General features: G+C 35.9%; 1 protein-coding gene across 2 annotated transcripts in view; it reads left to right on the forward strand.

Annotated features, from left to right (window-relative positions):
• The window catches only part of LOC125661658 (carnitine O-palmitoyltransferase 1, liver isoform-like), a 40377-nt gene that overhangs the window by 22504 nt on the left and 4602 nt on the right, over window positions 1–13271 (forward strand). Inside the window, exons 9-16 of one of the 2 annotated variants that reach the window (XM_048893729.2) lie at window positions 1625–1764; window positions 2272–2471; window positions 4895–4930; window positions 7419–7572; window positions 8281–8352; window positions 9442–9602; window positions 11918–12074; window positions 12877–12993. In XM_048893729.2, the coding sequence (XP_048749686.2) occupies window positions 1625–1764; window positions 2272–2471; window positions 4895–4930; window positions 7419–7572; window positions 8281–8352; window positions 9442–9602; window positions 11918–12074; window positions 12877–12993 (1037 nt within the window). The remainder of the gene's footprint in view (window positions 1–1624; window positions 1765–2271; window positions 2472–4894; window positions 4931–7418; window positions 7573–8280; window positions 8353–9441; window positions 9603–11917; window positions 12075–12876; window positions 12994–13271) is intronic. The other variant, XM_048893730.2, reaches the window with a different exon arrangement.

Genomic DNA, 13271 nt, shown 5'->3' on the forward strand with positions numbered 1-13271 from the left:
TATATTGATTCCCATGCTAGGAGTTTCACCTCACTCTCTGCTTGTTTATCAACCCACATGTTTATGTTGAATCTGACAGCTCCATTAGGATTTGATATTTTTGGCTTACTCGTAAAACGTAACTCTGCGGACATCTGACTTTATATAGTTTAGTTATGTAGTTGTAGATTGAAGTTTGAATTGAGTACCCCTGTTTTTATTCTGGTGCTCAGGCCACACATCCTTATCCATACTGTTACCTATAGTATTTAGGGCTAGTACATTACAGTTGATAAAGTGTCGTGTTAAATTTTGAAGACGTCAAGTTTGCCTACAGTACTCGAGGAAGTCACTGGTGTATATTTGCAGAGACATGATGGCAATTCTATTCCAAAGACATTAAAGTACATTGTCAAGGAGATTATACTTATTTTAACATTTTTAGGTCACCTGAGTAAACTCAGATGACCTATTGCAATTGGTTGTCGTCTGTCGTCGTGCGTTAACAATTGAACATTTTAAACTTCTTCTTGATAACTATCATTCCAATTCTTTTCAAATTTAATATGAAACATTTGGAACAAGGGAAACATAAATTGTAAATTTCGGGATTCCAGCACCCCTGGGGCCTTAGGGGCGGGGCAAAAACTGCTCAAAATAGACCAATTTTCAAAAATCTTCTAAGAACTGCACACATGTAAGAAAAACTATATGCATAGTGATGTAGAGCAGGAGGGCCTCTACCAAAATTGTAGATTTCCTGATCCCCGGGTTCAATCTAATTAAAACCAGATCCTAAGATACGCTTACAATCGCTATAAAGGGATCTGAAATAACCCCATTGGGAGTCATGTCCACAGGACCTTTTGCTTGGAATATTCATGAGAACTATCAGCCAGTCAGATTGCGCCATACAATGATGGCTATTCAGGCGGTTCCCGGTAATTCGTAAACAAGTTGCAGTAATCGCTTTCCCACGAAGTTTATTGCACACTATAAAATTGTTGTTCTCACATAAGGAACTCTAAACTTTCACAAAAATGTCGAATCTATTCCGTTCAAACAAACAACAAGACACACGATATAAAATACACCGAAATAAAATTAATTGTGAATTGCGATTTATGTATGAATAGGGATGGGTACGATTTGAATAGTTTTCAAAGTAGTTTACTTAAGTAACGCGAGGAATATAACGCCAGTCGATGTAAACCGTGCATTGTGCCGTTACATCTAACTGTGATGTGTATTCTTTCAAACCAAACAATCGCAGCTGTTTTCCTTGAATTGTAAACACTGACGGTTTCAAAGCCGACGCGCTGATTGGCTGATATAAAGTTCATCTGAACGTGATCCCTAATCGAGTTATGTCAGATCTACTTACGCAGAGTATACAGCGCGGATCTAAGAAGTCTGATTTTAATTAGATTGCCCCGGGGTAGGAGTTCTGACTCCAGGGCGGGGCCAAACTTGGTATATAGTGTTTATGTATAGGTCTTAAATGTTTGTTGTAAAGTTTTTTTATACTCACGGGAGGAGAAGATCTTGGCGTGTCTGACAATTGTATTTTTTTTTACTACAGAATCCTACTCACTGGAGTAGAAGATCTTGGCATGTCTGACAGTTGTAATTTTTTTTACTACAGAAACCTACTCACGGGAGGAGAGGATCTTGGCGTGTCTGACAGGTCAGGAGCGGGCCAAGTGGTGGAAGATCCGAGATCAACACTTTTGTAGGGGTGTGAACAGGGACACAATGGACATGATAGAGAAGGCCATCTTTTGTGTAAGAAAGAGAGAGAGAGAGATAGAGAGAGAGAAAGAGAGAGACAGACAGAGAGAGAGACAGAGAAAGAGAGAGAGAGAATTTGTTGATTTGAGAGAGAGTAAAGAGGGAGAGTTTTGATTGATTAGAGAGAGAGAAAAAAAATCAATTGATTTGAGAGAGATGGAATTGAATTGAGAAAGAGAGATATCTGACATTATCTTAAACGTACAAGAGACATTGAAGGACTGGATTGTGGCGAAAAATATTTTCAATGACGAAGGTTCTTGCCAACCTCGTGAAAATTTCTCACATTCAAGCGAATAAGTTTGTTTACAGTACTCTACTGAAAACACAGTCCCCCATGACTGAAGTTCACCAGCCCCTCATTCTAGTGTTAAATAGCAAGAAAAGCATTGCACGGCTCCATAACCCACCGTGTCTGGTAACTAACAAAAATGCACACACATTTCATGAACTTCCAATGTCTAGAATTCTTCCTCTAAGGCTTCACATTTAACCTTTCAGCTGACACTGGAGACAGAGAAGTACGAGACAATGTCACAGAGAGGGGAGTACCTGCTCTGTAAGAATGACGGCAAGCTGTGGTACGACAAATGTTTTAATCTGGTCTCCTTCCCTGACGGGAGAATGGGCTGTAACAGCGAACACTCTTATGCCGACGCCCCCATCATCGCTCATCTACTAGAGTACAATTTCACGGCCGAGTGAGTAGTTTTGATTGATTGTTTGGGGCCTTATACTGTAAAAGTGGTTATTTACGCTTGGGGGAAATTTACATTAATTTTGCGGTCACGCAATAAGCGTGTACATTTCTCCCATGTGTATATACTTTTAAATATTTGAGATATGATATATATATTATTTTCAGTTTCCCCCATGCATAATGTTTGACGTGGAAAAACGCCTACTTAACCCCCAGCATAAATAGCCACTTTTGCAGTAGGACATGTATCTGTAGTACTGTTATTTTTTCCATGATATTTCTGACAGTATCCCCCCCACCCCCACCCACCCACCACAAACAATTTGGGGGGTGTTTTTGGTTTCACTGTGTTTGTCTGTCTGTCTGTCAATTCATTTATCTTTAATTGATTTCTATTTTTTGGACCAAATAGCTCTACTGTGTGTATTGAAGCTCTGAGTTTCTGGTTTCACACAACAGGAAATCATAGATTATAGGTATTAGTCCCATTAAGACAGGACTTATTGAGTACTTAATTTAGCTTTAATTGGGGATTAATTCTACAGGTTGTATTTTTCACATTCTCTCTCTCTCTCTCTCTCTCTCTCTCTCTCTCTCTCTCTCATTCTCTCTCTCTCTCTCTCTCTCTCTCTCTCTCTCATTCTCTCTCTCTCGACACTATCACAGTTAGATGAGTTAGCGGATTTGGAAAAAGGAAGGGTTACCTCCCTTTGTATCTTAATGCATCGTGTAGCAAGAATGACAACTCTGCATTGAATAATGTTTGTTTGATAAGGTAGCTCATCATGCACTAGTGAAATGTGTTTTCAACAATATTCATATTGGGTTTAAGTAAAGTATTCAGTTGATTTGGTCACTCAATTGAAAACCAGTAATTGACTAAAGTGTGGGAAAATGAATTTCAAACCCCCGCCGTCAGATTTCCTTCTGATCCACTACATTGTACAAATAGTAAAGAAGCTTGTTCATTTGCTACTGCCAATGAAATTATTGACAAAATAAAACATTCTACAAATTGACATTCCGATATCCAAAGAATAACACCCCCCAACCCACCCAAAAAAAGCATAAAAGGGAAGAATAAAGACAATATTTGTGGAAGACAAGAGCCAAAGTACAAGTCATGATACATGTTAACTTCAAGAGACATTTTCTAATGCAGTTTTTATCAAGTAAAGTTTGAAATCAATAATACAGAATTATGATGAAGTAAAGACACTAGTTACAAACTAAAGATAAAAATAAAATATGCATTATTTGCTAATCACTGTCTGAGGTAATCTTATGCATGGGTAAATCAAGACTGAAGCCATTTTTGTTTTGGTTGTATAAACAGGTGCTTTTTAAAGCAATACTAGCTGTCATTTTGGTGTCGAAAATTTTTGTTACAAAATTGTGATTTACTATTTCAATAACAGAAAAAAAATAAGGTTTATGAACTTTTGTGATTAATATTTGTGTTAGAAAACCTACTCAGAGGCTCTGAATGAAGCAGAATAAAACCTACCCAGAGGCTCTGAATGAAGCAGAATAAAACCTACCCAGAGGCTCTAAATGAAGCAGAATTGCATTATTGCCTTCCCATACACAAATTGATTTCTATATAATGCTACATATTCGATACAACCGAAATCTTTATTTGAATAAAATCTTAAACTTAGTTTTAATTGTTTCACACGGTTTTTAAAACATTTAATCCAACAAGGTATGATGCTGTGTGAACCCCCATTTTCCTATTAGAGTTATCTGCCTCTAATTCCAGAATTGCCCTATGTTGCATTAGTTGGTACGTTTTTCCATAATTTTGCCGTTAAATGTTTGAAAAGAGCTGCATGGAAACTTATATCCTTCTGAAGATTTGTTTGAAATCGAGTTGTAGAAAACATAATTTTTTTTACAAGTACAGAATACTGGACCTTGATGTGGAACACGATAAGACACTGGTTTTCTGTCCCAGTTTATTTCACGTTATGGTGTCAAAAATTTTTGTTGCAAAATTGCGATTTACTATGTACATGAATTTCAATGACAGAAAAAAAAATAAGATTTATAAACTTTAGTTATTAAATATTTGTGTTAGAAAACCTATCCAGAGGCTCTAAATGAAGTAAAATTACACTATTGTCTTCCCATGCAAAAATTGTTTACTAAATAATGCTTTATATTCAATAGAACCGAAATCTTTATTTTGATGAATACTTAAACTTAATAATTTTATCAATGACTATGGTTAAAGTCGCATACAAAACTAACATAATAGCACATTTTTGCAACAAAGTTAAATTCTCAGATTTGGAGCTAATATTACTTTAAAGATCAATACAAATCATTATAGGCTGATTTGATTTCATGGAAAGCATGGCAGTAAAAAATAATTAGTGAACAATTATGTAAGCTTACAACCAGCATGTGTGTATTTTACAGAATGACCACGCAACATAATCCTGGTAGCCTGAACTCGTATGTATGAAAGAAAAAAGACGTGATTTTTAAATTCTTGAATTCACGGATCTATCTACACCGTGATTGATTGATTGTGTTTTGTTTAACGTCTCGCTCGAGAACATTTCACTCATATGGAGACGTCACCATTGCCGGTGAAGGGCTGCAAAATTTAGGCCTATGCTTCAGCGCTTACGGCTTTTGAGCAGGGGGTATCTTTATCGTGACCCACCTGCTGTGACACGAGGCTTTGGTTTTTGCGGTCTTACGACTCCTATATACTAAATGCATTTATTTTATTGCATTTAAAATTGGGTGATTGATGTGCTTTTATCATATGTGATAATTAAAGAATAAATAAATTTTTGTAAGTTTGGCACAAGCATAGATAAGTACTCTTGCTACATGGTCAAGGACACTATAAATATAAATCCCACTAAAATATAATCCTGCCAAATTATGAATCCCATTATTTTGAACCCACGGTATTATGAATCCCACAAAATTATAGATCCTGTCATTACAGAGGAGTCTCGGTAATCCGGACGCTTCACCTTCGGGACAATTATTCTGGGGAATGGAATTTTTACATGTTATGTGTTGCATAATTAATCTGGAAATCAGCGTTCTAGATCCGGATGGTCATTTTTTTTTTATTCAAAACATTAAAATGCATTGGAAATTGCACTGTTAATCTGGAAGATAATTTTTTATTAAATTTTTGTGGGAAGGTCTGTCTTGAACTATTTTAGCAAGGCGTAAATTATAAAGAAAACATAAACCACACTGTCTAATTGAAGTGATTACCTGTTCCTCGTCAACACCTCCCTTTAATTAGGTGGTATGTGGTGATGTGTCAGTTAGATAGCATGTGCCAATCGAGACAATGTATTGCCAAATTTTGCACATCGAATAGTGTTGAATTTTGTATATAAATCTCTAGCATATTGATCAATGGCTTAATAGTAATAGTATAATAATGTATTTTTATTGAACTGCTACACATATTAGGCATACTCATTCGTAAATTGATTTCGGCTTATTCAAATCAAAAGATTGTATATTATACTAGATTCTGGATTTGGTATTGGTGATTAAAGTGAAATATAATATGTGCATGTATATGTAGTAATTTTTTAATATATAAAATGCCCCGCTTGCGGAATGTACCTGTTTACAATTGATTTTTTTTACGATGTTGTAGAGAATTATAAACCCTTTGTAGAAGTGAGAAATTGACAATTCATTTGGGAATAACAATTAAAGGTTGGTTTCGCCCGAGTTTCATTCCGTTATTATGACATCAAAATAATAAGTGAGCGTGGCTAGATCACAGTGGTTGTAACTTTACACCAATAATAAAAAAAAAAAAGCTTTACACTTTTGTAATGTTACAAGCTGAGGTGATTTTATCCTCGCGATATTGGCTTCGATAATTATAGAATATGAAGTATAAACTCTGACAGATAGGATTTTGGTCAACTAATGTCGTCAACCACAATTCTTATATCAACTTTGAACTATGAAGACTGTTTTGACAGACCGCCAAAGCAGTGAATCCGGACAGATGAAGATGACTGACTTCATTAAGAAGTATAAGTGTAGTGAAATGTGTGAATTTTAGTTACGAATAATTTATTTATTTTTTAGTTACATATAGTGCTTCAATATTTGTTTTTAGAGCATGCAGTACAGTTTTGTATATTTGTTTGTACATGAAGTGCACTTGTACAATGTACTGCACATGTATATTTCAATTTGATTGCTTTGAAATGCATGTAAATATTAACATTATTATGATTTATTTACTAAAGCAAATGGTTAAATTAAATGACAGAATGTGTGTAATTCACTACACATCAATAAGGTACCCCCAGGTAAGCATATTGTTTACTCAAAGGAAGATCTAAAATATGTGATTCAGTTATCCGTATGCTTCATTCATCTGGACGATTTTGCTGGGAATCAAAGTGTCCGGATTATCGAGGCTCTACTGTACATAAATCTCCAATGTATTATAAATCTTACCAAATTATAAATCCTGCTAAAAGAATTTTATATATAGTAAGTGGAGAATGGTCAGGTGAAAATAGGTCAGAGGTCAAGATAACAATGCAAGGACTGGATGGATTGATTGATGTTTTCCGCCACGCTCAACAATTTTTCAGTTATCTCTGGTGGCGCCCGGTTTTTATTGGTGGAAGAGAGAACCCAGATACAATGTACCTGGGAAGAAACCACCGACCTTCCGAAAGTAAACTGGGAAACTTTCTCACTTACCGGTGCGAGTGGGATTCGAACCTGCGCCCACAGAGGTGAGAGGCCGTGTGATTTTGAGTGCTATGCTCTAACCACTCGGCCACGGACTGGAAACTCCCGGGGGGGGGGGGGGGGGGGGGGGAGATTTACTGGTCAGCAGTTACCCACAAAGTTTTAAGTATCTATGGTCCATCAATTTTTGTACTAATGCATATATGAAATCTTCTTGATGAATTCTCGTTTTCAGAGCATTAGAACAATGCGGATTTCTAAAGGACGGCTCCCTTCCTCCAAATCCAGAGGACGCCAAGTTTGTTATCTCCACTCCAACCAGAAATATATGGGAGATAACTCCTGATCTCAAAACAGCCATTCTGGAAGCAGAGAGAGTCTGTAATACGGTAAGTCAAAAAATATGTACTAAAGAGAAAATTGTTATAATCTGAATTAACTATGATAAAAAGGGGGAGTGGGTGTATTTAGAAGTAAAGACATTTTCTGGACTGGTGAATTCTGTAAACCACCTTTTATTCGCTTGTGAGAAATGTTCGTGAGAACCACTTCATTGCGAATATTTCTCACCGCAAATCAGACCTTTAATGTTTCTTGTACATTTAAGATTATCTTAAGTTACAAAAATTAGTTGCTGGAACCAGTTCATCATGTCAGAGTAAATTGTGAAATAAAGTCGTCGTGAATAAAAGTCGGTTTACAGTGTACTGCTGTAGATTTTTCTAGCCATTAGTAAGGAAAAACTTTCAACTGCAACATATTTGTTCTTTTTATGTAGTATGCTTTTTTTTTTGTTAATGCATTTCACAGTGATCAGGCCTTAAGACCATAAACTGAGAATAGACTTAAGTCAAAATTTTGATTACTTATTATCTAACATAGATTTTGAAAAAAATTGCAGGTTTATAAAAAAAAAATCCAATGCAAACTTATGCTGAAAATGTTATTTGTTTATGAAAATTATTTCAGAAGTTAGCTGAATTTGAAATTTAAACTTAAGTCTATTCTCAGTTTATGGTCTTGAGGCCAGTTCTGATGTTAAAACAGAATTGTGGTGTGTAGAATTTGTAAAAGAGGTGTATACTTTTTATTTATAGAATTCTGATGACCTTGATCTTTGTCTGAGGGAGTTGACCGTCTATGGAAAGGGGTTTATGAAGTCTTGTAAAGTAAGCTTATTTGAGGTTGGGATTTTCCAAAGTCCTTTGCTGTGTAGAGGCAAACAAGGCACAAACTGGTAACACACACACCCCTCTCAAAGTAAAGGGGGGGGGGGGGGCACAAAACTGTTTGTACCTTCCACTATTGTATAAAAAATCTTTTAAAAAATTAAATTTTAAAGTAAACAAATTAAAGAAAATAATAATGTATTTCAGATTCTGTGAAAACAGCCTGGCTTGGAGATTATAAAACTTTTACCATACTCAAACTCAGCTATTTTTGTTTTGAGTACAACAACTCTGTGCCACCTTCGAAACATATTTGAAAAATCTTGAGCATGTACTCCATTGAGTATGAGAATGATTTTATAAAAGTTTTATAACCTTCACTTTTGAGTATGAGTATGATTTAGAGCAAAGAGTTTGAGTTTCAGTATGAGAACGTGCTCATAAAAGTTTTATAACCTCCAGGCCAGATTTGCTGCTAAGTTTTTGTTTGTCTCACACAGGTTTGGATAGAGTGCTAATATTGAATATGAGAACGTTACTACTGATGTAGTTTGAGTGAGTCGAGGCTAGCTGTCCTCAATGAATCTGCACTTCCTTGTCAAAACCGTAGTATTTCATGCCCCGGCAATAAATTGTAATTGTTTGTTGTCTTCAACCTTGACCTTGATTTCTTGAATAAATCTCAAGTTGAAACTTGGACTTAAGTCTGAGATTTTACTCAAATTCTGACTGCTCAACTAAAACAAAACTCAAACTTAAGTTTGAGATTTTTTTTTGAGAAATCCAAGCCTATAATAAAAATCCTGAAAATTATCATTGCTTAATATTTTCCATGCAAATATTCTTTAAGTTAGCAATAAAGTAAAGTAGGGTACTGAAATGTATGTTTTGTCCAGTATCCACATTTCTAGTCCAGCCATGCTTGATTGTCTTGTTACTGCAGTGTAAGTAAACTTATAGTTATCTGGCTCCTGGATATTGATATATCTAATGTGGAGACATACATATAAAAGTCAAGAATTTCAGAATTTTTCATGTGTTAAATATTCCATGTTGATTATTATCAATGAAATCTTTTTTATTTTACAGGTAAGTCCCGATGCTTTTATACAGATGGCGCTGCAGGTGACCTATTTTAAGAATGCTGGAAAGTTTGCGCTGACGTACGAGTCGTCAATGACGCGTCTCTATCTTCAAGGCAGGACGGAAACTGTCCGTTCCCTCAGCACCGACTCGGCAGCATTTGTCAAGTAAGTAATTGTAAGAGTGTGCGTAGTGTGTAAACTTTTCACTTTTTCAAATTCTTCTCTGGAACCACCAGACCAATTTCAACGTAATTTAACACAAAATATCCTTGAGTGAAGGGGATTAAGTTCGAGCAAATGAAGATCAATGTCCCTATTCAAAAGGGAGATAATCAAGAAAAGGCAAGAGTATGATGATCTTCTTGAGAACCATTGGGCCAGAAAAGATGAAATTGATATGAAAGCTGCCTGATATAGCATAGATTCAAGTTTCTTCAAATCATGGCCCTCCAGGGGTAGTAGGTTGGGTCAGTCTAATTAAAATCAGACTGACATAATCCGATTAGGGGCCATGATTAGATGAACTTTATGTCAGCCAATCAGCGCGTCGACTTTGAAATCGTCGGTGTTCACAATTCAAGGAAAATGGCTGCGATTGTTTGGTTTGAAAGAAAACACATCGCAGCTAGATGTGACGTCACAATGCACTGTTTACATCGACTGGTGTTATATTCCTCGTGTTAATTAAGTAAACCATCTTGAAAACTATTCAAATCATACCCATCCCTATTCATACATAAATCGGAATTCACAATTTATTTTATTTGGGTGTATTTCATATCGTACGTTTCATTGTTTGTATGAACAGAATAGATTAGGCATTATTGCAAAAGTTTAAAATTCTTTATGAGAGAATATATAATTTTACAGTGTGGAATAAACTTCTTGGGAGAGAGATTACAGCAATTTGTTTACGAATTGCCAGGAACCGCCTAAATAGCCATCATTGTCTGTATGGCGCAATCTGACTGACTGATAGTTCTCGTGAATATTCCAAGCGAAAGGTCAAGCGGACATGACCCCCTATGGGATTATGTCAGATCCTATTGTAGCGATTGTGATTATATTCTAGGATCTGATTTTAATTAGATTTTAGGTTGAGATTTAAATAATGGTTCAAGCTTTATGTGAGAATGTACATACTAATTGCTAGAAACAATCACAATTAAAATTAAACAGCAGAAAGTACATTAGTTTACCTCAATAATATGTGATAGACTTTCATTTGCAGACATATGTGATCAGAAACAGACATGAACTACATTTTACTTGTTATAGGGTGATTAAGGTCATCTAAATTCTCAACAAGAGGTCCAACGACCACATCACTCACCTGAGTCATACTGGCCCTGTTATTGTTCAGCTGTTTTGATTTTTGAAAGACTTATTCCCATAATTTTTTTTTTATCCCATATCGTGATCCAATCCTAGTCCCAAAGGGCAACAACATGGGCATACCTCAACACCAATATGACTAACATGGCCTTCCTCTTCTGGAAAAGGTCAAGTTCACAAGGCCATAGATGATTGTATGACATGAAAGGTCTATATACAAAATATGAAAGTTGTACATGTACCTTAAATAAACAATCGGGTTTGGCATCTGGGGATCAATAAATTCAGGACTGGTGGTGAAAACGAGGATCTTTATAGCAAAACATGTTATAAATTGTCTTTTCTTCGAAAATAGTCAAGGTGAATGAGGTATAATCTTGAGAAAGCACTTTGCAGTAGTGATATGTTGGAAATCTTAACATAGCCATTTGTAAATAGGAAATGTTGCCATCTTGTTTGGCCACTTATTCACTTATGATAATGTCAGCATTGAATTTTAAACTGATAAGTTAGCAACACGATATTTTGTTAAAATTCAATACATTTAGATACTGTAAACGTACATTTTAAGGTGCAGTACTTATTTCAGCAAAGTATGTGGTCACAGGAAAGCTGCGTAATTCCATACCAGCAGATCTAAAGTATGTAAGCTGATTTCCTGTAAGCCATATGCAATTCGGCAGAATTTCAGACTTGTGGACCGAACCAAAAAGGATAATCCGCGAAATTATGACTCTTCGGGAAAATGCACAGAGTGAAAACTTTCGAATGTGGGGAAAATCATACTCGTACCAAACCAGACAGGTGTAAATTCATTTACCTGGACTGTCGGGATAAAAATATACTTGTACATCTTCTGGCATGACTGTGTCTGGTGAAAATAACGAACAGAAATTCAGTACTTCTAAATATTGTAGTGCAGGGGATGAACAGTTACAATAAAACAACACTTTCTTTCAGCTCACAGGAGTCATCGGGGAAACTCCAAAACTAATACCCATTAACATATTTCATATTATTAACCTCCATAAAATGGCTGAAATATTGCTAAAATGGCGTAAAACCAAAAACAGTCAATCTATTAAGATGTAGTTCACGAATAAACTGGTGTGAGTTTTCAGGGTTTTGTTTTCTGTTTTTTGCAGGGCATTCCTGGACAAATCTGTACCAAAGTCTACAACAATAAAACTTCTGAGGAAAGCCTGCAACCGACACCAGGACGCGTACAGAGACGCCATGTGTGGACTCGGGGTCGACAGACATTTGTTTGCTCTCTATGTCGTCAGCAAGGGAATGGGCTACGTAAGTCTCAACTGTAGAGCTGTACTGTGTAGAATTCTTTGTTGTTAGGTAATTGGTGCAGCAGTTTGGTAACCATGGTGATTGTCAGTATTAAATGTGGTTCTCAGTAGTAACAATAACCATGGTGACTAGTAATTTCCATGGTTACCAGTAATATTCTTTGTGACTAGTGACTAGTATGGTGCCTAGTAATATCCTTGGTGACTGCAATATCCATAGTCACTAGTAATATCCTTGGTGACTAGTTATAACCATGGTGACTAAATGATATCAATGGTGACTGTAATATCCATGGTGACTAGTAATATCCATGGTTACCAGTAATATCCATGGTGACCAGTAATATCTGTAGTGACTAGTAATATCCATGGTAACTAGTAATATCCATGATTACCAGTATTATCCATGGTGACCAGTAATATCCATAGTGACTAGTAATATCCATAGTGACTAGTAATATCCATGGTAACTAGTAATATCCAGGGTGACCAGTAATATCCATAGTGACTAGTAATATTCATAGCTTTGTAGTAATTATGGTGCTTATGTGTAAATATGGTACTTGGTTTTCAAAATTTAAAAGCTGGACTCAAAAACATTGGTTCAGCTCAACATTGAGATTAGTGAAAGTACAATGTATTATAATGTATGTAGGGGATCAGGGGTTTTCCTATTTCTGTGGAGATACACAAGGTCATGTATAGTCATTGTCTAATGTGGCACTGTCCTGTTATAAATATTGAGTACTAGTAGAGCTTATTGATGTGAAATTGCTTGCATACTTTTTATTTGGTTTTGTTAGGACTGCGAGTTTTTGAAAGAAGCCCTGACAATTCCCTGGACTCTATCAACCAGCCAGCAACCTCAGCAACAAATAGCAACATCTCCTGACTGCAACCTTCCCCAATACAAACATGCTGTGAGTACAGATTGTAGTCTATATTAAGAATGTGGAATAAATTCGCTATTCTGGTTTTTGTCAGTTTTTAATGGTTTTCTAGAAATGATACACATTAGTCTAACAAATATATTTAATTATGAATGACAGTGGGTTTTTTTTCACTTTACATATTTCATACAGTCATTTACAAATATGACCATATTCTATTTTTAACTTTGCTGTGAATGTGTGTTGGGTCGCTGCATCAGATGATTACCGCATATCATACACTATTATTTAACTAATTCTGGAAAGGG

The sequence above is a fragment of the Ostrea edulis genome, chromosome 8, assembly GCF_947568905.1.
Source record: "Ostrea edulis chromosome 8, xbOstEdul1.1, whole genome shotgun sequence".
Taxonomy (NCBI): Eukaryota; Metazoa; Mollusca; class Bivalvia; order Ostreida; family Ostreidae; genus Ostrea; species Ostrea edulis.